The 23,431-nt window shown below is 48.3% G+C and overlaps 1 protein-coding gene across 3 annotated transcripts in view; it reads right to left on the reverse strand.

Moving 5' to 3' along the window:
* GRIK4 (glutamate ionotropic receptor kainate type subunit 4) overlaps window positions 1-23,431 on the reverse strand; it is a 223,750-nt gene that overhangs the window by 47,180 nt on the left and 153,139 nt on the right. For all 3 annotated transcript variants that reach the window (XM_052786486.1, XM_052786484.1, XM_052786485.1), the window contains exons 6-8: window positions 17,363-17,541; window positions 14,072-14,125; window positions 619-780 (exon numbers count right to left, since the gene is read on the reverse strand). In XM_052786486.1, coding sequence (XP_052642446.1) covers window positions 619-780; window positions 14,072-14,125; window positions 17,363-17,541 — 395 coding nt within the window. The remainder of the gene's footprint in view (window positions 1-618; window positions 781-14,071; window positions 14,126-17,362; window positions 17,542-23,431) is intronic.

Consider the following 23,431-nt stretch of genomic DNA (forward strand, 5'->3'; position numbering starts at 1 on the left):
AAATAAACAGGGACAAATTTCACAAGGGAACACTGAATCAGGGCTGCATCATCCCCTGCACTCACATATAAATATAATTCAAATTAAGATTAGGATTGAATTTAAAGCTGTACAGCCATTCAAGCACAGACAAGCCCTCTAAAGCTCTACACCCACGTGGCTCCCCAAGGTCCCTTTGGGTGACTGCAGGCTTTCAGGATTGCTTTAGTATTCTCCAGATCAGGAGGCTCCCTTGTAAGTCACAGCTCAACACCCCAAATCCCCTCCTACCTACTTAACTCAACTAAGGTGCTCTGTTTGGTTCCTCCTTCCCATTCCTGGACTGCCATCTGCCCAGGACTGACAACCGTAAAAGCCAATCCAAGCTACAGCAGTACAACAGCAGCCTGGTGATGTGCCCGAGCTCTTTAGCACAGGGGTTACCTGGATTAAATAATTAGTGAATACCATGTACCCATACATTTGAGACCAGAGTTTCTACCTCTGCATGGTCTTCACACTGCATTGCCAGTGTCTGCTCAGAACCAGCCCGCAGCTCTTTTCACAAGGTTTTCCTGATGGTCTATAGCAGCTTCCAGCTTAGGGAGACTGTAAGCAATGGGAATGAATTTTACTTACTGCTGGCCCAGTAAAAGGGGCGTGATCACAGTTCTCCTGCCAGGACTGGTTGAGGCTCTGGACAAACTCTTGGAAGAAAGCATGAGACTGGTTGAAAATGGAAAATCCCAGGATGTTGACTCGGTCGTCCAGCAGGGTGTCCAGGCGCTGGAGGGAAAACTCCTAAAGCAGCCCAAAACAGAAAATGGGATTAGGGAAGAAAACAGGCACCAAAAGCTTCAAAACCACTCAATACCCTTGAAGGGAAGACGGGACCATGCAGCTATGAGAACCTGCATGTGAAACCTACCACCTCCAAGTTGGGGCTGAAATCCACCCACTGGCTGGTAAGGAAGAGCCTGGGTGCTAACCACGATTCGACTCGGCGTGCTGCCTGTCTCAGGCTTTTAATGAAGATGTCAGGCAAGTCCAGTACTCTATTGGCCAAGTTCCACAGAAAGACCAAAACCCCTCCCAAAGCAGGTGCTGGGAACTTTTCATTTCTGAGCCGTGGTTCCTGTCAACCACGGCCAAGTGTGGCGTTACTCTTTGCAGCTTCAAAACCAACTCTTCTGACAGGAGGTTCCCTGTTACACAGAGGTTACAGCAGAGGCAGGGAGGCGGATGATATTTTTCAGATTAAGCCAGCAACCTGCTATAATTGGCCAGAGAAGGTCAGCTGTGTTGTGGGAGGTCCGGAGCACAGAGCTCCTTAGCAGATTTATACTTCCCAAGCAATGCTCTCTCCAAGGCACTCCCAGAAAAAGATCTCTACCGTGTTCACCATGAATACACTGCTGTGCCCATGTATTGCTACAGCTGAGAGCCCCAGACAGCGCGAGCACACAGACAGTGGTTGTCCATCCAAATAGGGGGCAGGAGGGATCCCCAAGCCACCAAGACCACCGGACTGTGGGACCCGTGTCTGGAGAGACACCAACGTCCTTTTTCTTTACTATTTTTAATTTCCTCTGAGAACATACTGAACTAGACCCCAGCCTGGGTGGCAATCATCATCTGCTGAGTGAAGCTGCTCTACCACCACGATATCCAATTCGGTGACACCAACTTTAAACTGTTAAATTAAAGCAGTTCCTCCCCACAGGGCAATCCTGCTCTGCTCCTTTCTGCCATCAGGTACCAGGAGATGCCACTCACAGGACATCCTAATGCCCTGTGGAGGTCTTTAGGGAAGGTGCTTTGACTGTGGGCTTTGGAGTGGGGCCCATCCTCTTGCATTTCTGAAGAGCAAAGTGGTAAGATGTATAAAAATGACTGTATTAAAAAAAAAAAAAAAGGAAAAAGGGAGAGCTCTATTTTGCTACTCACGTCAATGGAAGCAGTTACATGACAAAGCCAGTTTCCTGGAAAGGAGTCCAGCCCTCCTTGTCCTATTAGCAGGAAATAATGGTGCCTTCCTCACTAATTTCTCTTTTGCTAATTGCTAAAATGGAGTGAGAAGGTGGGAGTAATAGATTCTGAAACTGCTGGATACCCATTCTCTTCCACCACTAATACAAATGTCTTTTGGCTCTGTGGACTATGAGATTTCAGCAAGTCAAGTAATTTTTTATCTTTCCTGCGTACATGTGCACATAGGAACAATGTCTATAAATCTCTGAAACATGGAGTTACAAGACTATTCCAGCACGGCAAACTCCCACGAGAATGTGATCAGACACAGGATTAAATGCATTTTGGACACAACCGCATTAACGTTAGGTAACATGAAATTGCCTGTGAACTATTGATTCGTTTGAATGATATTATCCTCCTGCCTTCCTGACAGGTTATCCATTTACCCACGGCATCCTGTCAACCCACGCAACGAGGGCAGATGGCTAATGAGGACCTGGGCCTGAGGAGATCCTGGATGCAAGCAGAGCAGCAGGAGATATGTTGAGCCCTGCAAAACACTACCTCCCCCCAGCCAGAGCTGGGAGGCAAATTGTGCGGGGCACAACACGAGCAGCTGTCCAACTGCCCTCTTGGCTTCATTATATGCAGAAGGAAAATGAGATGTTATGTACCGAAACAGCCACACAGTCCAAGGCTTCAGTCTCAGGCCAGACCGCCCCAATCTCAAGGCAGCTGAAATTAGTGCCTTTATCTATCATGCCTCTTCTCCCCTGAAGACGTTTCTAAACTTTTGAGGTTGCTCAGGCCCTGGCAGGTTTGTTAAGCTCTGCTCCTTAAATTAGCAATTACTGGGTGAGGGAATGTGCCCCGCTGGTCTCACTTCACATGGGGGAAACTGAGGCAGAGGTGCGATTTGCCCCAGTGTATTGGTTTTGTGTGGCAAGGTTTTGGAGGCGGGGGGGGGTTACAGGAGTGGCTTCTGTAAGAAGCTGCTGGAAGCTTCCCCTGTGTTCGAGAGAGCCCATACCAGCCGGCTCTAAGACGGACCCGCCGCCGGCCAAGGCCAAGCCAATCAGCGATAGTGGTAACGCCTCTGTGATAACATTTTTAAGAAGGAAAAAAAAGTTGGGACGGAGGTATTCAGCAGCCGGAGAGAGGAGTGAGAACATGTAAGAGAAACAACCCTGCGGACACCAAGGTCAGTGAAGAAGGAGGGGGAGGAGATGCTCCAGGCACCGGAGCAGAGATTCCCCTGCAGCCCGTGGTGAAGACCATGGTGAGGCAGGCTGTCCCCCTGCAGTCCATGGAGGTCCACGGTGGAGCAGATATCCACCTGCAGCCCGTGGAGGACCCCACGCCGGAGCAGGTGGGTTCCCGAAGGAGGCTGTGACCCCGTGGGAACCCCGCGCTGGAGCAGGCTCCTGGCAGGACCTGCAGATCTGTGGAGAGAGGAGCCCACGGAGCAGGTTTTCTGGCAGGACTTGTGACCCCGTGGGGGGCCCACGCTGGAGCAGTCTGTGCCTGAAGGACTGCACGCCGTGGAAAGGACCCATGCTGGAGCAGTTCGTGAAGAACTGCAGCCCGTGGGAAGGACCCACATTGGAGAGGTTCGTGGAGGACTGTCTCCCGTGGGTGGGACCCCACGCTGGAGCAGGGGAAGAGTGTGATGAGTCCTGCCCCTGAGGAGGATGAAGCGGCAGAAAATAACGTGTGATGAACTGACCGTAAACCCCATCCCCATCCCCCTGTGCCGCTGGGGGGTTGGTAGAGAATCCGGGAGTGAAGTTGTGCCCGGGAAGAAGGGAGGGGTGGAGGGAAGGTGTTCTGAGATTTGGTTTTATTTCTCATTACCCTACTCTGGTTGATTTGTAATAAATCGAGTTAATTTTCCCCAAACTGAGTCTGTTTTGCCCGTGACGGTAATTGGTGAGTGATCTCTCCTGTCCTTATCTTGACCCACAAGCTCTTTGTTATATTTTCTCTCCCCTGTCCAGCTGAGAAGGAGGGGGAGTGATAGAACGGCTCTGGTGGGCACCTGGCGTCCAGCCAGGGTTAACCCATCACACCCAGCCACAGAGCAGTCGCAAGGCTGAACCCATGGGTCCAGTCTGCTCAGGCTGGCTGAGTGATGGGGTCAGTCCCAGCCCCCGGCTCGGCTCCCTGCGCAGCTTTCAGGAGGGACCCCTGCCCACATCAGCCCCATTTCCCTGGGAAAATTCCCATCCCCCGCTGAGGATGGAGGCAGCTCCCAGGGCTCACTGCCTGACAAAGCGACTGCAGGCAGACCCAGACATGGTCCCCCACCGGAGTCAACAATTTTATCTGGTTCAAATGTTAACAGCAGCTTTTTCCCAGCTCCCATTAGTGGTGGCTGGTCATTGCAAGCTTTGGTCTTTTTCTACAGCCAATGCTCTCCGTATCCATCTTTTTCTAGGCAAGCCTCCAGCTGCAGAAAACCCCATTTCTGATGCTGTCATGCTCATAAAGCATCCACCTCTGTAACACAGGGGGATCGCGTGGCCTGTATGCGACCCTTTGCTTGCACTGCTCCCTGTCCTTTCTCCCTGCTCCAGCTCCAACCCTCTGCCTTTAAATGTTTTTCCATCAGAAGTGCACAAGAGTATTCTGCGGACCCAGGTCAGAAACAAGCAATGAGCCATGAGCTGCCTACGCAATGAGATGGAGACAAACTGTCCTTGGGGGACACACTTCATTTGCAATGAGATAAGAGAGATTTGGTAAGGTCGGGCTTGCTACGGAGGGCAAAGGGGAGAGAGCATCCAGATACTCCAGTAGCTGCCGGCTCAGCTTCTGTCCCTGTTTGTTTTTTTCCTTTCCTACACAGTCATTCACCACACTTGACATTTCCAAACCCACGTTTTGCAAACACGAACTCATTTGCCATCCAAGGCCTGCACCACTCAGCTGATTTCCAGAGCTTGACGCCCCATCCGTCAGCCCTGGTCCTACCTCCCGCCCTGCCCTCCCGATGGCAAGTGACGGCTGAGCCTCTGATGCTGCCTGGCAAGAGGCGAGCGCAGTCAGGAAAAGGAGTGGAAAACCCTGCTCTTGCAGATGATCTCAGATGGCTCCTCTCACCATGCATTTGTGTGCAAGTGTTAACGCATTTACCTTTCCAAAGATCAGTCTGAGGTAGAGAAATATTGTTCAGATTTGAGAAGCAAGACTCAGACACGTGAATGGATGGCTCTGTAGTGGGTGCACAGGGATTCGGTGTCAGATCCAAGGTTTTCTCATTGAGACATACTGACACTGACTTTTGCCTAAGCTAGGAAAAAATTTAAACAGTCTGAGCACAACTATGGTATACGTACCTGACCTTGCCTTGACTGCTAGACAAAGCTGGTGGGCCTAGTGCTTACACAGAATAGTTTCGCAGCCGCCTTTCCTGTCCTCTCCTCGTGTAGTTACTCCTCCTTATCTGCAGTGCTGGCTGGTACTTTTGCAGGCTAGAAGATAGCTTTCCAATGCATGAAGAGCAAGGAGTCATTAGGAAAATAACTCACACCTGTCAGCGGATTCCATTTAAAGGGGAGACTCCAAGCCCTGGTGTGCCTTGTCCTAGCCTCCTCCGTCTACACAAATACAGTTTTGTAACCACATACTTTCAGGAAAGATCAAGGTACCTGGTGAACACAAGAGGGTGCGAATCAAAGAGATGGGTGCAAACAGCCTCTCCTCATTACTTCCTATTCCACTGCCAATGATTTTTTTTTCCCCTCCCTACACCAGAACAATTGCAATAGTTGACCAGCCCTTTGCCCTCCGTCTCAGCCCAGCTCCTTTATGCCAACCAGTGCAACCTGATGCACAGAGAAGACCGTCAAAAATCACGCCAAGGTGAATTTCAGGTACACAAATCCTGGCTGCCCGAATACTTCCCCCTCTTTTCAATCCGTTTTTTAAAGCACCCACCAAAAGTCAATATTCTGTTTCATGAGATCTCAGAAAAAGTAGGCCCTGAGGGTCTGCAGCCAAAATTAATGAACTTTTACAGAAGAAAAATCCCCAGGCTTTGCTCAAATCACAACAAATTCTGCAGCAGCACCAGGCAATTACAGTGTAGATTTTCTGACTTCTACTACAGGGCCACAACCACTAAACATGTGCTGTTAAATAACGACACTTAGCAATTCTATGGCACTCTATATTTTCAAAGTGCTAGGCGCACATTAGCTAATTGAATACAAAGGGGTTCCCTGGGAGACAGCACTGGAGGAGTTATTAGAGGATGAAGTCACTCTTGGGTTTCTGTGCTTCATGCGGCACTCGACCTGCATTCTCACTTTACAGCAGCAGACAAAACCTATGGAGTGACCCAAACATTTTGATCATTGGGAGTACCTGGCTAATAAAAGCCACACAGCCAAGCTCAGTAATTCATGATTTTAAAACCATGAGCTTGGATTTTCTGGCGTCACTAGCTGTGAGTTACGATCAGGAGATTTACAGCCTATAGTCTCCATTCCATTAGGAACATAAAGCCATAAGGTACAAGCATATTACTCAGTGCAAGTCTCTTGACTTGAATGTTCAGATCGCGGGCCAGCTGATCCCAGCTGGGACTCGGCACCCACAAGCCCTCTCCCACCTCAGCCTGGGTTTCCAATGGAAATCCCCCTCCTGCCCTGCCCGGTTGACTCTGGCTCTGTAACACAACAGCAGCGACGTGCTGCTCCTCACATTGTCACAGCACAGTGCCAGGTGAATGTACAAAATCACTGCTGCTGTGGCCCCGTGGGGACTCCTGCCAGGAAATTATTGTTCCCACAATACAGAGGAGGAAACTGAGGCACAGCGCAAAAAAATGGCAAGCAGTTAAAAACCTGACAGCCCAATTCAGCCCGAGAGACATGGATAAACAACATGCCTTGCAATGCAAAACATCAAAGCCAGCATTCATATTTAAGCATATAATTAATGAAGTATCCTCCCAAATCTGCACCTAAGTGATCCACTCCCAGACTAAAGTAGATGCCACAAATAATGTCCAGGTCTTCCCTCTCTACTGGCCCCACTGCCACCGATCACACCCTCCCTCCCAAGTCTGGGAAGAGGCTGGACACTTCTGCGTGGAAAGGGCCAGTCAAGCAGGGGATTATTAGTGTCATAACAAGCTGCCTCATAAGCAAATGTTTTTTAAAGTGTGGAGCTGCGAACCCTCAAGACTCCCCTGCACTGCCATGCTGTGGTCTCACTTCAGCAAGTGGCTCCTGGTAATTGCTTACCCCGCAGCAGCGAGATGGCCAGTTTGCTATTCAGTGCTCTGCATCAGCTATTGAGCTCCTTCCAGCTTTATCGATTTAGCTGGTGATATTGTTCTGCATCCCATTTGTGTACGCAGAACCTCGCTCCCTCACTTGATTCTTATCACATTTTTAATAACCTAGATCACCCGGGAAGCAGGGAGACGGCAACTACTACCTGCATGGAGGCAAGTATAAAGTATATACTTGGAGACAAGTATAAAGGTGATCTCGTTTTGTTTTTAGTGACTCCAAGACCTTCCCACGCCCTGCTCGACCTCACCCCATCCCAAGCCCCTGGAAGGAACAGGATTTGCCCAATTCAACCTACAATGACAGTAAGATGTCCTCCTCCCTCCCTCCTCTCTCTTGCTCACACACACGTGGTTATCTTCCTCTCTTAATTACTGCAAGAACTTTATTGGATTTTGGGATCTGCTGATTAGCAGCCTCCAAAACACCCTCTGACTCTATCATTGCCCAGTGCTCAACAGGAGAAACTCCTGGTGCTGTAAGCTCAGTAGGCTGCACTGACCTCATTCCCTCAATCCCAGCCAAGGATCCGGCCCTCTGACGGCAGCGAAGGCTGTTACACCAGGCACAGGTTTGCCGTGGGACCAGAACACACTGTACTGTTCCTTCTCTATTTTTATGTGGGATGGGAAGGAGAATACTGGGCCAAGGCTTCCATTTCTCTATTAAGTCCTCACTCTGGCAAAACTTCCATTTCAAGAGTATTTGGTGCTTAGAAAAGTTGTCACCTTCCAAACACAGACTTTCAACTCCCATACTGAGATTGCCTGGCAGCCTTTATGCAAGAGTCATACCTTCAGCTAGTGCAAAGTCAGCACAGCTCTAGTGACTTCACTGCTGACATCATTGGATGCCAATGTGCATCATTATTCACCATTTTAGGGTTAACCAGAGGACATAAAGTATGTCAGCTCTTGGTTCTTTGGGCAACCAAAACTCTCTCCAGGGAGTCTCTCCCCAGGCCATGGGTGGCAGGATTCATACACTTGGTCCAAAGGGGCAGAAGGTACCAATCCTGGTCCTATTTACACTGAACAGATCTGGTGCAACTGCTCTGCAGTTACTCCAGGTTTTCACAGTTCAGGCATGAACAACATGTTGAGTCCAGAGCAAGACTTGCTGACAGAGAGGGGAGCAGAAGGACTAGTCTTCCTTCAGGGACACCCAAACAAATGGCTAAAACATGGATTCCTCACAAGAAGCTTGAAAAGACTTTAGGCTCCTGTGTCACTGAGGTCCCTTACAGTGCTCTCATACTGATGGAGATCATTAACAGCAGCAAGAGTACAAGAAGAAAGAAAAACGTGCAAATCAACAAAAGACACAAAACACAGATTGAAGTGAATGACTTTCCCATCCTCCTCTGTGACAGAGGCATGCCAGGGACCACCACCTGAGCATCACTACCAGCCTTGGGCATGGCCATGTGGTCATTACATGACTGGGACATTTGGCCCCTGCAATGGTCAGTTCTTCACAATCTGGCACCAGTGACCAATTTCTCCCCTGAGATCGTCAGACCTCCTCTGTTAGACGTAGCAGTGGAGAAAATACCTGCCTTTGCCTCTCTGGATCCTGTTGCCCTCAGGGCTGAGCTGCCTAGTCTGTTAATCATTCCTAAGCTCCTCTAAGAACACATTTATTTATTTACTCAAGTGGACAATATTATGCTAAGTGCTTTATGGTTTTCTTGAAAGTCTCAGTTTATTTACAAACTATTGACAGAGTCAATAAGTTTATAATGGGCCACATGTAAAAATCAATTTCTCTGGAAGAAAAAAAAGCCATCACAGCAACAAATTGTGGCCTTTTGAGTAGGTAAGTGGATGTGGGAGATCTACCCAAGGGACTGTTATTCAGCCATTCATGTAGTTAAAGAGGAACTGCGATCTCAACGAACTCAGGGACAATTTAAGGGAACTGTCCATATATAACCTGGTTGCTCTTAGAAAGTTGACACCTCACCAAAGCATCAGTGTGCCATATGCTAGTAAGGATGGGTCTTTTACCTCCTCATGCAAGGAGAGCTATTAAATTTTGGAGGCTGTTCTTCAAACAAGAGCACTTTAGGAAAATACATTGCCCACATACTTAGTGAAAGCAATTTACTTCAACTTCTCTGCAGGGAGCCTGAAGTTTGAAGAGTGACAAATACTCAAAGAGCAAATAGGTCAAGTGCTACTGTTGGGACCTGAAAAGCACAGCTCTTGGAAAACAAGGGGCAGAAAGTCTGAAGGACAAATATGACAAGACAGCATGAGGGCAGAGGAAAAGAGAGGTTTGCTCTCACATCAGAGGGCCTGGGCTGTATCTGAGAGAACGATTTACTCAACAACTGGAATTCAAGCACAGGATGGACTCTGAACAATGCATAAAGATGACCCAGACAGGTAAAGTAGCACAGGCAGCAAAACACAGGGAGGTACAGTTATTGCTTCATCTAAATCCTCCTTTTCTCTTGCTAACTGGAATGAGGAAGAATTGCTTTGGCATCCTTGCAAAAACCTGATTTGTTTGCCCTGCTACCATATGCCACTGAAAATATGAACCTTAAATCCACGGAATGATCAGAGCTCTACAAAAAGGTTTGCATCAGCTACTGGGAATCAGGAAGGCTGGCTGGACTGCAAGGTAAAATTTGTCAAAGCATAACACAAGAGTTCGCCTTCACTTGTGCAAGGGAGTGCGAGGGTGCTTGAGGCCAGCAGACCTCGTGCAGCGAGGCCAAACACCATGGCCTGTGCCGGAGCTTACGCCACAGAACCAGACACAGAAAGAGAAGGTCATTTCACAAGAGAAAGTAATTTCACAAAGCAGGACTAAAAACCTAAGCTCCACAGCCCTGGTCAAATACTAAGCTGTAGTCCGCTTTCCCTTCACTTTACTTTACATCATTCCCTCCTTCCAAAGGATGTTACCATAATGACAAGCTACCGCTGAAATGCGTGATGTTGTCTGGGTGATTTGGACACTAATTTCCCCTCCAGTTCCAACGGGGCATCCAGAGTGACAATTCAGCTTTGAAAACTTCATCCTATATGAAGACCAACCTCTTTATAAATCACTAAACAAAGAAGAAAAAACAGGAAACAAAAAACCAAACCAAAACTGATTTATCTGGTCTCTGGAAATTGAATACGGCAGCTGTTTTATCAGCAACAACACCTGCGCACAATATTGTCAGGGAACAAAACTGCATCCAATGAATAGACCATCTGACTCAAGGCACTAGTAAAACTCCCTTACACCTTCCTTCTTACAGTAATAATTTTAATTGTTTCAATTATTTCCATCTAATCTCCTTGATAAATGTTTTGAAATTTAAACCCAGCCTGAGGTCCATACGTTATATTAAAAAAAAAAAAAAAGAGACAGAGGAAAAAAAAGACAAAAACCAACAAGCTACACAGAATTAACAAGCTAAAAGAATTAATTGTAGCACGGGATTTTGGAGGCATCCAACAACCCCTCCTGCTCAGCACTGCTGATTTCAAGGATTTCCAGCACTAGGAGGAACATTTTTTTCAATGCACAACAGCCTGCCTGCAATGCTTTATTTATGCACTGGCATTATTGTTATTATTACTATTATTATGGAGCACACCGTCACCCCCTTACATGGTCATAAGCTGTGTGGATACACAAAACCCCCGTGCCCTGCTGGGGAGTGGGGAAGGGACGACGAGAGCAGCTCTGAGTTCATCTCAGCACCACACAAACCAAGGCATAGGGAGCAGTTGGCCACTGGGTCAGTATTTGCCATTAATCATCAGGAAATTTCAGCCCTCCCAGAAGGGTAAGTCCCAGAGCAAGGGAGTTTGTCACCTTGTGGAGATACCAGGAAGAAAATTGGGTCAGACTGAGATTTTCTGCAAGGGGCCTGAGGACAGAAGGGTGCTCAATTGCCACGAATACCCCGTACGCAGATGACAGACGTGGGGAAGAAAAATGCAACAGACCTGCTCTGTTCTGCGAGTTTCATTAGGACTCCGGGAAAATTTGTTGAGCTTCTGTTGCTGACAAAAAGTGTCCCTTGAGCTGGCTGAAGGAGGCTGATAATGAATTCGCACGCAGTAAATTAGCCTGTGGATATTTTTACATCAGGCTGCTCGCCTCGGCTCCGATGGAAATGCACTGGGGGCTGAGGACTTCCTCCTCATTTGCTCCCGCAATCTCCTGCCAAAGGCTGGCATCTGCTTTCACGCACCGCTCTGCCTCCCCCTTGAACGGTGGGGAAAGCAATGCTGACGCTATCTGCAGTCATCAGGCTGGCTAAGGAGGAGCCGTCACCCCCGAATTGCTCTCCCATGGACCGGTGCCAGGGGAGTTGCAGCAACTTGCCTCCATCTAACACTCTGCAGAGAGAAGAGCTGCGACGCACAACTAGCTGTCAGCTGGGATGTGCTTATTAAATAAAATTAATGCTAGAAGACAGAAACAGAATTCCCCTCTAGTGCCGCAGGGCAGGTGTTTAATTCAGCATTTTATCCCCTTTTCTCTTCTTTTTTTGCCTGAAATATTTTTCCATTTCCAAGCAGCTTAATGCTATACAAACTGTCTATTCCCTTTCTGATGGGTTCTCCCTCCATTTAAAGCCATCTTTTTGCTTGCTCCCCTTGACAGCAGTTCACTATGATTTTTATCTTTTCTATTAGGCAGTGATTGCAAAGCCTCAGAGGGTTCATTAGGAGCTTGATAATCCCTCCAGATTTATTAGTCTAAATTGCTCACTCCCATCTCTCATCCCCATTTAAATATTACTAATTTCTTTAAACATCTCTTCCATCTGCCCAGGTTTTGCCCGATGTCACCTTTCTTTAACAGTCCCTGCCAAAAATCCGGTTAACTCTGCTGAGGGCTGGTCTTTTGGACGAAGTGGTAAAATAGCCTGGGTAAACAGATTAATATCCCATGAGAGAGAATGGCAACAAAATTCATTTCTCTCTCACCTGCCATAACTGCATTACACTAGATGAGTGGGTTTCAAAGACAAATTTCACCTCTTAACCTCAAGCAAACGCTTAATCACACCCATGCTCAAAACCAGTCTGGTGGTGGTGGCAGTAGGGAGCTTAATTTTTATATTTCTGTTGTCTAAGCGCCATCCAGGAACACGGACTCCTCTGTGCTTGTGATGTGCAAATAGAAATCCCTTACTATGTGCGTAGTCCCAGTCCATGGGGTGCACAGCAACTGCTGGGACTGGGGAGGGCAAGTGGAACGAGAAACAGTTGTTGGGACCAGAGGGCAACAGGAAAACTACTTGCTGGGACTGGGAAATGACTGGAGTGGTTCAGTGCTGTGAGCAGGATCTGATGAAGACAGCCACTGTCCCTTACCAGCTCTACCAGCAGCACCAGCACAGCTATGTTCTAACTCAGGGCTGGCACTGGGGGTGAGAAATCACAAAGCAGCAGCCACTGCCTTAAAACAAGTGACGTTCACCTCCCGAGGGTGCAGCTCTTCCCTCAGCGTCCATCACTGGCTGATCCCCCCCAGGTACACCCCTTCTTTTTGCTTTGCTGCCCGGTGCTGATCGTTTGCATGGGGATAAACAGGAGCAGCGAAGCTTGTTCTTGCTGGACTGCTATTGAGCAAGGTTACGACCTATGGATCAAGCACTAAGCAGGAATCAGAATGCTATTAGTTCAGGTAGGAAGCTTGTGGGTTTTGTTTTTTTGGTTTGTTTTTTTTTTTTTTTGCATTTTTCTCTTTTCTGATGTCTCCTTTCCCTTTTCCATTCTCTGTCCCAATTGCTCTCTTGGCTTTCACCCCCTCCATTTCCCTCCTTCCCCCTCCTCCTCTCCACTCCAGCTCTCCTGCCTACACATTTGGCTTCATCCGTTACCGTCTGTCTCCCACCCAAACACAAAGTGTGATTCAGCTCTCGGCTCTCCTGGCACACGCACACCCTGGCATAAATATTAATAGAAATTAGAGAATATGAGTATCATTTGGGGTTGGAAGGCACCTCCACTTAATCATCCAGCCCATCCTGCCGCACTCAGGTTTCCATCATCCCCACACCAGAATTAATAGGTACGTATCTGGTCTCCCTGGCGGTAGCATTTCCCCCACACCACTAAGCAGCCTGTTCAAGAGCTTTGTAGCTGCTGCAAGAGAAGTTTCTCTGATGTTTATTTTGGGTTTCCCCCTGCTGCTGCCTAAGCCCATTACTCCTTGTTTAGCACAGCACTCAGGGATTTAACTGTACGATCCCCCCATTAATGTTATTAGTAGCTATAAAGCCAAATCACCAGGGGCCATGCTGAAGATATGCCCCACTCTGCCTCTCAACATTTATGGTACCATCCTTCCTTTGTCTTACACAGCTGCTCTCAGAGGCACAGCAGAAAAGCACGGGGCCGTGGTGCCCTCCGCATGCACGCCCCTGTACAGCCTGCCCTTCTCCTGGCATGGAGAACGGGCTCAGGGGCTGACACCTCCAGCGTAACCCTCCTGAGCCCTTGGTCAGGAACCACCCGTCTGCTGGTGCTTCCCAAGGACCTGCACATCTCATCGCACTGCCTCTGGCCGCAATGTCTACAAATCCTGCTTTTGGCAGCTGCACGGGATCGATCGGCTCTGCCAGGCACCCGTCGGCTTTCACCTCCCGAAGGCCAGGGCAAGACTTTCCCTGACTAATGCTCAGGTTTGCAGGGGGACACCCCTCCTTGCCTCCCTCTCCCTCCACCGCAGATCCCCTGCTCCGTAAGCACGTGGCTTTTCCCAGCACTCCCATGGGCCAGGGAGATCAGCTCCCATTAACATGACTCTACACGCACACAGGAGAAAAGCCGAGAAAAATGTCTTACCAGATTAGTGAAGATATACGTGTAATAGGCAGACGCCATTCCCAGTTCAGCTGCCTGTGAAGGAGAGGAAAGGAGATTAGACCAGAGCCTGACAATCTTCAATCTCCACTCCAGCAAGGCAGAGACTGGGCCACATTTGCTTTTTCATCCTTATCACTCCGTGCAAGCGCTGCTCTCTTCCTGCAGGCGGGGAAGGGTGGGACACAGCAACACAGTTTGACCTGTGAAATTAAAGTCTGGGGAACTAATTTTTCAGCGGGACTGAGCCTACCTCTGAGGTCTCCCCTCCGCAACAGCACTGACAAAGCACCTGCACAGGGGCTGCCTGGCAGAGAGAAATGACCCAACGCTGCACGAGCCGCAGCTCCGGAGCCCTGTGAGCATCCCCGCTCCCACTGTGGCACAGCGCAAGATGACATTCGGGGATTTCTGCAGGTGGGCCCATCCTGCAGGTGTATCCAGCCAAGGACAACCTTGAAGTAAAATGCCCATTGGAAGCAAAAGCTTTTGCACCCCAACAGCAACGGCCCGTACAGACCCTGGCAAGGCGAGGTGGGGTCCCGCAGCCCCAGCCTGAGGCCTCCGGAGCCCCTTGGGGTGAGGAGTTCCTCGGCTGTGCAGTGTGTTTGGAGGAAAGCAAGGTTGGCTGAGGTTTGCCGCTTTGTAAATGAATGCTGCTTTTCTCCTCATCAACTACCAACATCTTTTTGAACACAATGAGGGAAAGCGGCAGTTGAGAAAGCTCAGGGCTTGTCTCCTTTCACCACAGATGCAGAAAGCAAGGCAGAAAAAGCTCTTCTGGAGTTACAGAAAAAGGACAGTCATCCCAGTGGTGGTTTTCCCACATGTATCAGTCAGATTTGGGCTCCAGTCCCACAAATTAATTAGCATGAATGAAACCTAGTAACTCAGCCTGTTCTCCAGAATTTAGACAGAGTTGCAATGGCCACAGAAATAGAAAAAAGAGGGTAAAAGTGTCTGGAGATGCAGAGAGAAGGACACAGATTTTTCCACGGGATGATCTTTTCTAGAGATAACAGACCAGATCATTGAAGTCCTTTTCCAAAATTCAAAATTCTCAGTCAACAAGGAGTTGGTTGTGGGAACAGATGCTCAGGAAAGTTGGGGATTAATCTGCAGATCCTCCTGCAAGCCTATGTTTCACTGCCAAGCACAGCTGGTCTCAAATCACGCTTCCAGACCTTGGCAAAGAGGTTTTCCCATCACCCCAGACCACACAGAGGAACGGGAGGCAGGGAGGGAAGGCCCAAAGGCAGCATCTCGTTTTCGTCCCTTTCCATCTCACCCAGAAGCTGGAGAATGGTGACAACAGAAAGTGAGTGAAGGAAAGATACAGAGAAGAGGCGGCTTAGATTGCACATCTCCCTATTCCTGCCTGTTCTTTACCTATTTCTGCGCAAAACCACCACTGCAGTGGGAATGGACACAGGCAGTGGGGAAAGCTTTGGATGCACACAGAGGACTGACAGTGGCTTAGGTCTGGCTGTGCCCAGCCCTTTGGTTGCACATTGTCACCCTGTCCCTTGCACAGGTAGTAAAATGGACACAGCAAAGTCATTTGACCAAAAGAGCACCATGACTCCAGAGGAGGCTGCCGACCTGCCTTTCGGCCGGCTCTCCAGACAGCTGCCTCATTTTTAAGCCCTACACAATAAAACCTGGCACCCATTTCCCTCCCTTTTCCCTTCCTGGGGACAGCGATAACGTCAGCTCTCCCTCTGACCCACTTTGAAGTCAGTGCATTTGATTTCAAGGGCAGAAAATCAAAGCGAGCAACAAAGCGCTTCCTGTGAGCATTGCTCCCATCCATTTAACATGCCCGCTGGCAGGTGGGCAGCCGGGACAGGCTGGTAATCAGGGAAGCAACCATGTGTCTCCAGACCATATGTGGAGGGTAAGAGATGAGAAATTGCAATTTCTGTCGTTGTCCGAGGCCAGGACTGGTCCCCTGAGACAGGTCTGACACAAGGCACTTTCAAACCAATAGTGCATTTTTCTTTTCTGGCTTTTCTTTTTCCCAGCTTTTGGTGACCTGTGGGTGGGGGCCAAGGATGTACCTACTTGCTCACCACAACCTCACTCCTCTGGTTGCACCTCTATAAAGAAAATACTTTCCAGCCTCCCAAGGTGCAAGAAGTTGCCAGATCAGAAGCTCATTATTTATTACCTTCCATTCCTACAATCCTCTAGCCGGGAAGACTACATTAGGTTTTTACTGAACTGCTGAAAAATCGTGGCAGTCTCTGACATCTTTATCAGTTGTGGCAGGACGCTCAAGCCAGGAAGGGAGAGTGCGGGTGCCTGAAGATCGCTGTTGTGTGCCTGTGGGAAGTCACTATAGCAACAGAGGAGGGGGACAGCCCTCAGCAGCCAGGCAGCATGCAACAGGGACCAGGAGAAAAAAAATGAAAAAACACACACACACCCCCCTGCATTGAGGGGACTCAAAAAAACCCCAAACCTGCCTATTTAGAAATGCAAAATTGCAAGCAGTGGAATAGAAATCTTTGCGGAGGGTAGGTGGGGAATAACAAAAACAGCTCTAATGGTTTCTGCTGGCTGTCATCACGGATAAATCTGATACAGTCAAGGCCTCTGAATGACTGACTCCCTGATACCGCAGCCGGGACACCGCGTGTAATGCCTGCACCAACAGCCAAGGGGGGACCCCATTGCTTGGATCCTGCCTCCATTCAGGAAAGTACTTCTTGTTCCTTCCAGGATGTGGGAAACTCTACACAACTTTAGACTCCATCTGGAGCCACTGCTCAATTTTGAAGTAGACTATCAAAACAAATGCTAAAAACTGCAGCAAGAGACCATTTAAAAATAAACACGATTAAAATAAAATCTTGGTTAATAAGATGATAAAAAAAGGAAGCAAAAAGTTAGAAATGTACTCAGAGAAAAAAAGAAAAATCTATTGCACTGATTGACTAATTCAGAGCGCTAAGCAGCCCTCCATGGCTGTTTGATGGCAACACGAGCCACAAGCACACACCACTTCTAGAAAGCAAACACAGCAGCTCAGAGCAATTAAACCATTGCTTCTACAGATACAGTCCTGGAAAGAGAGAGCAAATTATTTTCCCCAGAAACTCTATCAGTGGCAATTCCCCTCTCAGCAGAGACCATTTCCAGTGTTGCTGCAGGAACTTTAACACTCCATTATCACACAACACCCGCACATGCATGCTCATGTACTGCACGCAGTATCTCGTTCAGTGGAAGCAGCAGCATTTACAACTGTGACATTTAATAGACACTTACCTTCTGCAAAATGGTATGAGACATGGAAGCGTTGGCATGTACAATGATGGTAGCTGTTTTGTCATCTCGGATCTCTTTTAGGAGAGGGGTAGGGTCCCGGCTGTCATCTAGCATCCGGACTGAGAGAGTGTCCTTGGAGATGAGGAACTGCCGAAGCAACTTCTCTAGGTTTAAAAGGCCTTCAAATAAAAGGGAGAAAAAACCAGATACCTTTAAGTTTTACATTTGGTTCAAAAAGCAGTTCTCTCATGGCCCATAGTCATCCCCAGTAGGAAGCAGTTCTGCATCTATGCGCTGCAAAGGAAAGGATTTGGGGTTGCAGCACAGGCTTGCTGCTTGGGCCGACAGGGAATGGGAAATGACGGAGCTACTCCAGCTGTTCTCCAGCCAAAAAGTGGCCCCAAAGGCCTCTTGGCAGGAGATAAGATTGCTGATACAAATTTGCTCAGGAGCCCAGAGTCCAGAAAAGTTCTCCATTATCTTCCTGCATGTGGGATTGTTCTGGTTATCACTGGTTGCTGGAGGATGATCCCTTCTCCTAAGCCTTTGCATTACTAGCTCACAAACCAAGTGCCCTGCAAGGCACAACTTGATACACTTTGGAGATCTTGGAGCACTCTGATGGGGAGCTGCTATCTTCCAAGGGCATCTGCCCCTTGGGATGGAAAGCTCTGCTGAGTGTCCGACAAAGCAGAGATCATTGCAAGAATACAACATTAGGTCTACATTAAAAAATTGTGACAAAAATTGTGATTATGGTCCTAGCACAGTGCAGAATTACTTGTGGACTGCGGATTCCTAGAGCAACACAGAAGCCAATAATAAAAAAAACAAACCAGCATATTTGGTGCTTTATGGAGAAATTAGAGAGTAAAGTAGGAAAACGTTTGCAGTCCAGCAGCTCCACCACTGGGCAAGGTCCCCGGAGACCCACCTTCCACCTCCACATCAAAGCCCTCCTCCCTCCTTCTGCTTTGCCATCTGCATTTCTGCCTCCCCTGTGCCCCCACCGAGCCCTCCGAGTGCCCCAGCACAGCCCAGCCCTCCGCCTCCGCGGCAGTGTCTGGACATGATCGGCCACAGGAAAGAGCCGGGACTGTGGCTACCTCGGCACTCCCCAAGCAGTCTGCAGGACCGGGCTCTCCCTTCAGATGGGAGCTGAAGGAAAGGAGTAATAATTAGCGAGCACCCACATGGATAAGTCCCGACTTCCCTGGACTTGTGCCCTATTGCCTTCAGCACTTCTGACTGAATTTTCTTCCTGCAGCTAGGTCGTTGCAAGGGCTCCTTCCAACACAGCTTCTTTGATGTCTAATAAGACATCAAAGCTCCTGCTGCTGCTTTTCTTAGTCAAGAAAGCATATTTGATAGAGTCTGTCTCTTCTATCCAGCTGCTGAGTTTCATCAGGAGGTAACCTCCTGTCAGGTTTGATTGACCAGAGAGACGACCACATGTAATCATTAGCAAGACACAGACAGCTAGCATGGTCACACATCCGTCCCTACGGAAAGACAATCCAAAAAGAAGGGGGAAAGCTGAACTGAAGGAAATCGAAAAGAACAGAACTATCAGCAGAGTCACATCCCAGCTGGCGGAGGGGCAAAACCCATCCTCAAGTCAGAGGTCTACTCTTAACCTAACCATACTTTTGACTACATGAAACCGCTCATTCACCAGAAGGTCAGGGGCCAGGGAAGTGATACAATGTGATGTGATTAGTGTTCCAAAGCACTGCTTTCAAGGACTCCCAGCACTTCACAAAGGTAACAAAGCAGTGCATTAAAAGGGATACATCCAAGATGAGGATGTATCTCATTCACAGTGAGATTTTCAGCACGCGAAGTTTGCACTGAACTCTTTACAATGCATTCACCTCTTCCCTTTTCTCTGAGTACAGGTAGGAACTCAGCAAGGGACTACAAAAACAGTCACGGCCAGGACTTCTCTGGATCACACCAGCTTCTTTTTCTTTCTCACTAGGCAGTGAATTCACTCTGTGTACAGGACACATGGGCTAGACCTCACCTGAATACTGTTTTTGTATGCTAGCTCAAGTGAACAGTAAATTTTACCTAAGCCCTCCATTTGATGCCTGTAAGGTTTATTTTCACCTTATTCCACATCTGCAAGGGACCAGGCAGGTTGCTGCAAGTAACAGTCCTGCAAACACCAAGTTTACTTACAGCTCATCCCAGCAAAATCTGCTGCTGCAAAACTGAGGAAGGTTTTACGAGCACTTCACTAACTTCATAAAAGTCTTGCATTAAAAAAAAAAAAAGACATGGGAAATTACCCTTTTTTTCCGCAATGATCTAAATTTCATGGCATTTAACACTGTACTCTGTGAGACACGGGTGTTAAGGAGGAAGAGAGGCAGCTCTAGATGCAGCTCCCTAAGCGCTCACTACCAAGCCTGCACCCAATTTAAGTCAGCGATGAGGGCTGAGCATGCCTGGCTGCTGATGCCAGGATCCACCATTGCTGCCACTGCAGCCCATGGACTGAAGTCCCCAGGACTATCACTGAACATCATAAAATACTTCTGCCCTTGGAGAGAGTTCCCAGGCAAACACCATGGTGAAGCAGGGGCTGGCAGCAGGGAGTGCTTGCACTGCAGTCAGTACCGAGTGTTACCAGAGATCGCAGCCCCACAGCGCTGAGCTTTAGACAGACCTGAAAGAAAAGGGCAAGCTGCGCTACTCTGCACGCCACCGTGCTGGTGGGAGAAGCCCAGATTTACACCATGACACGAATTTCAAGGGGACAGAAATTCACAGAAAGGTGTGGGCATCTGGAGGGAAATCTTCAGCTGCCCCCTTTGGAAACGCACCTTTTCTATTTAATATCCTGCAGAAAGAAAATTAGATCCTGCTGCTTAACGCCAAAGGTTGTATATCTCAGCTGTAAGGTAATCTTGCAAACTGGAGAGCATCCCTCTGCCAGCTGCTATGAGTTTGTGATTCACATCAGAGCCTTGGCTTCCTCTTCATTTTTTCTCTTTGCTGTCTACACCTGCACCTCAGTTGCTGCCTTCTCCTCCAGCCCACAGCTCACCAGGGCACAAGCCCAGGTAAGAAAGCCACCCTGGCCTCTGTGGTGAGAAAGGCAGAGCCCAGCTAAGTTTCTAAAGCACATCAGACACAGAGAGGAGGAAGTGGGACCAAGGTAAAAAGGAAGCATTTGATCTCCTCCTCTGGCTCAAGGAAATTATAGTTTCCAGCACGTTAGATCCTACGTGTAGCCTCATCGGGCCTCCTGCTTGCAGCTCCTCTTGCCGTGTGGGGGCAAGTCTCTATTATCTGAAGAGATTCCCCTTTGTTTGATGACGAGAGGATGTGAAATGCTGCTGCTGACAGACTGGCACTTCAGAAGGGTGCTCTGCAGGCTGAACATGAGCGAGGGCTTGTAGACCCCTCCTGGCAACTTTGAAGTATTAAAGTGAGGACCACCGTGCGCAGAGAGGCTGCATCAGGCACGTGTTGCTTGAGCAGTCCTATAGGGACCATAGGTACACACTGAGGCAGGTCAGTGGTTCGAGCTGACCAGTGGGAAGTCCTGACCTTGCTTATGTTATTTTTCCTTTTCTTATGCAAACTTTCAGAGCTGGCAGGAGTAGCCCAGCCCCAAGGTCTCTGCAGATATGGCCTCCTCCCCTCCAGAGTACCTGGCACACCTTACAGCCTGCTGCCAGGGAACAATGCTGGGAAGCAGGAAAGGCAGGACCTGGAGGCTTTTGTGGAGTTCCACATCCCTGTTTACTGCTTTTGCCCGTGAGGCTACTGGAGAGGAGAGAGCCTCCTTCTCTCTGAGCTCTGCTGACCAAGGCCCAGGGGACCAGCAGTTCTGTTTATGGTTGCACCGGGTTTGTGCTGGTGCAATCCTTGACCCTGATGGTTAGGAAGAGAAATGGTGATTCCTATCATCCAGCCTCACTCTTACACCCAACAGTATTGCTTCAAGCTTCTCCCTGTGGCCCTACGGCATGCACAAGCTTTTTGACCTCAGTGCCTTGGTCTCCCTTCCTAAACGCTGGGTGTTATTTCCTCCCTTCTGACAAACAGAGCTTACAGAGTAGCTCCTGTGAAGCCTATGCACCCCTATGTTTGTCTGTGGTTGCCTTTTTGAGTTAAGGTTTCTGTGGAATCACACAAACCCTTCCACATTAGGACTTCAGAGCAATTCACAAACTAGCTAATTATTCCACACCGCAGAGAAACTACATCACATAATCTTATTCTATTCACCATTGCACTACACTTAGGCTGGCCTAAGTTCATTGACTTTAAGGGTCATTTTCTGCTTCTGCCAGAAGAAATTACAATCAGTCCCCAGAGGAAGGATGTGACTCCTTACAGTGATAGTATGAGCGTGACAGGATAGGACCCAGGAGTCCCATCACACAGCCTTGTACTTAAACAAAAACAGCTATGACTTTCCCTCCTGGGATCTAAATAATAACATCCCTGAAAACAGCACTTCCCCACTGATGAGCAGACAGCTCATATGCTCCCCTTATTTGCCACCAGGGAACCTTCTGAAAGCCCAAAGTGCCTCAAGTTAGTTGTCTAAGGACTGTGCTTAGGAGCACTGCTTGTCCTAAGGGAAAATAAGGGCTTGTGCTCCTACATGAAGCTGGATTACGCCTTTTCTGTACTCCGTTATAGTCAGAGCATGTTGTGCTTCAAGCCTAGCTCAGATAAGGTCCTTACTGAGCATAAAGAGCAGGATTCATGAAAGGCACCCGTCCCACTGCTTCCCTGGGTCAGGGAAGGACTTGGGTTGCACAGCACATGCTAAATATTGAGTTATCGAGGAATACCAGAGTAAAATAAACTGGATTGATTCAATTAAAAGGGTGTTATTTTAATGCGAGCTATTTGGTTCCCAAGGCTTTATTCCAGTTAAATGAAGACTCATATTCATACCAGGCTGCATTCAATGGGAGGCACCTGCATGTTTTGGCATGTAACTGGGGAGAAGGGCAGAGGTGTATGGCAGTGTGCTGATGTGTATATGTGTGCTCCATGCCTGGCAGCAGTGCGAGGACAGAGCTGTGAGCATGCTGCACGACAGGTGAGAAAACCTAATTATCGTTTTTTCCTTTTTTTTTTTCCTTTTTGCTTAAGGTTAAGGTTAGACAATGAAAAATTCCAGCACTAGAAGTAATGTAGGAGCCCATTTGCATGATTTTAATTGCATAATTTTGGGTCAGGTCCTCTGCTGGGGTAAATCTGAGCATGGTTACTGAAGGCAATTTACTGACTGACATCAGCTGAGGATCTGGTCTCCTCAGGGTACATAAAGCAAAAGACAAAGACGCTCTTATTCCTTCTGTCCCTGTGCAGGAGTTTGCCACAACACTGCATTACATGCACAGCTGGTGGTGTGAAGTTTGCCCAGGGCTAGCTGGAAAGGATGCTGCCTTTCCTTTGTACCTGGCCCCACAGTCAGAGACTGCTAAGCTCTTGCCAGTATCCCCAGAGCTCTCCCTGGATCCATGTGCCTTTTCAAAACCCCTTTTCTAGGCTTGTTTGTATGGTAAACTTTAGTGCTAATGGATCTGGCTACAGGACAATAAAAGCAAAATTGGTGTGGCTACTACACACCAGCTACCTACCTACACACTGACCTTAAAAAGCACCGAACACACTTTACTCTCTCTAACCACTGCGATGCAGAGCCTGCTCCTGCCATGTTAGGAGACTTATGCAGAGATGAATATGGTCTTGCTGAGGTGAATGCTCCAGCATCCAGATGCACAATTACCAGCAGATGTATGGCTGCAGAGCCCGAGAGGGTGTGCAGTGTATTGACTATTAATCAAGTCCTGCTTTTAGGCCACAAACTGCACGTGGGTTTGGGAAAGACATATTTCAAAAAGCTTTACTTGCCTAAAATAATCTCCAGAAACAAGCCTAAGCATTTTTTTTCATTTCAAAAACCCATCTGTGCAAGCAAAACACTCTTCAGATTGTCAAACAGAAGGCAGGCGAATCTCTCTCCATCCCCTTTCCTCCTCTCACAAACACCACAAACACCTCCATGGGGCAACAGGGTGGAAAATCTGC

This window comes from Harpia harpyja, chromosome 4 (genome assembly GCF_026419915.1).
Source record: "Harpia harpyja isolate bHarHar1 chromosome 4, bHarHar1 primary haplotype, whole genome shotgun sequence".
In the NCBI taxonomy this organism is placed as follows: Eukaryota; Metazoa; Chordata; class Aves; order Accipitriformes; family Accipitridae; genus Harpia; species Harpia harpyja.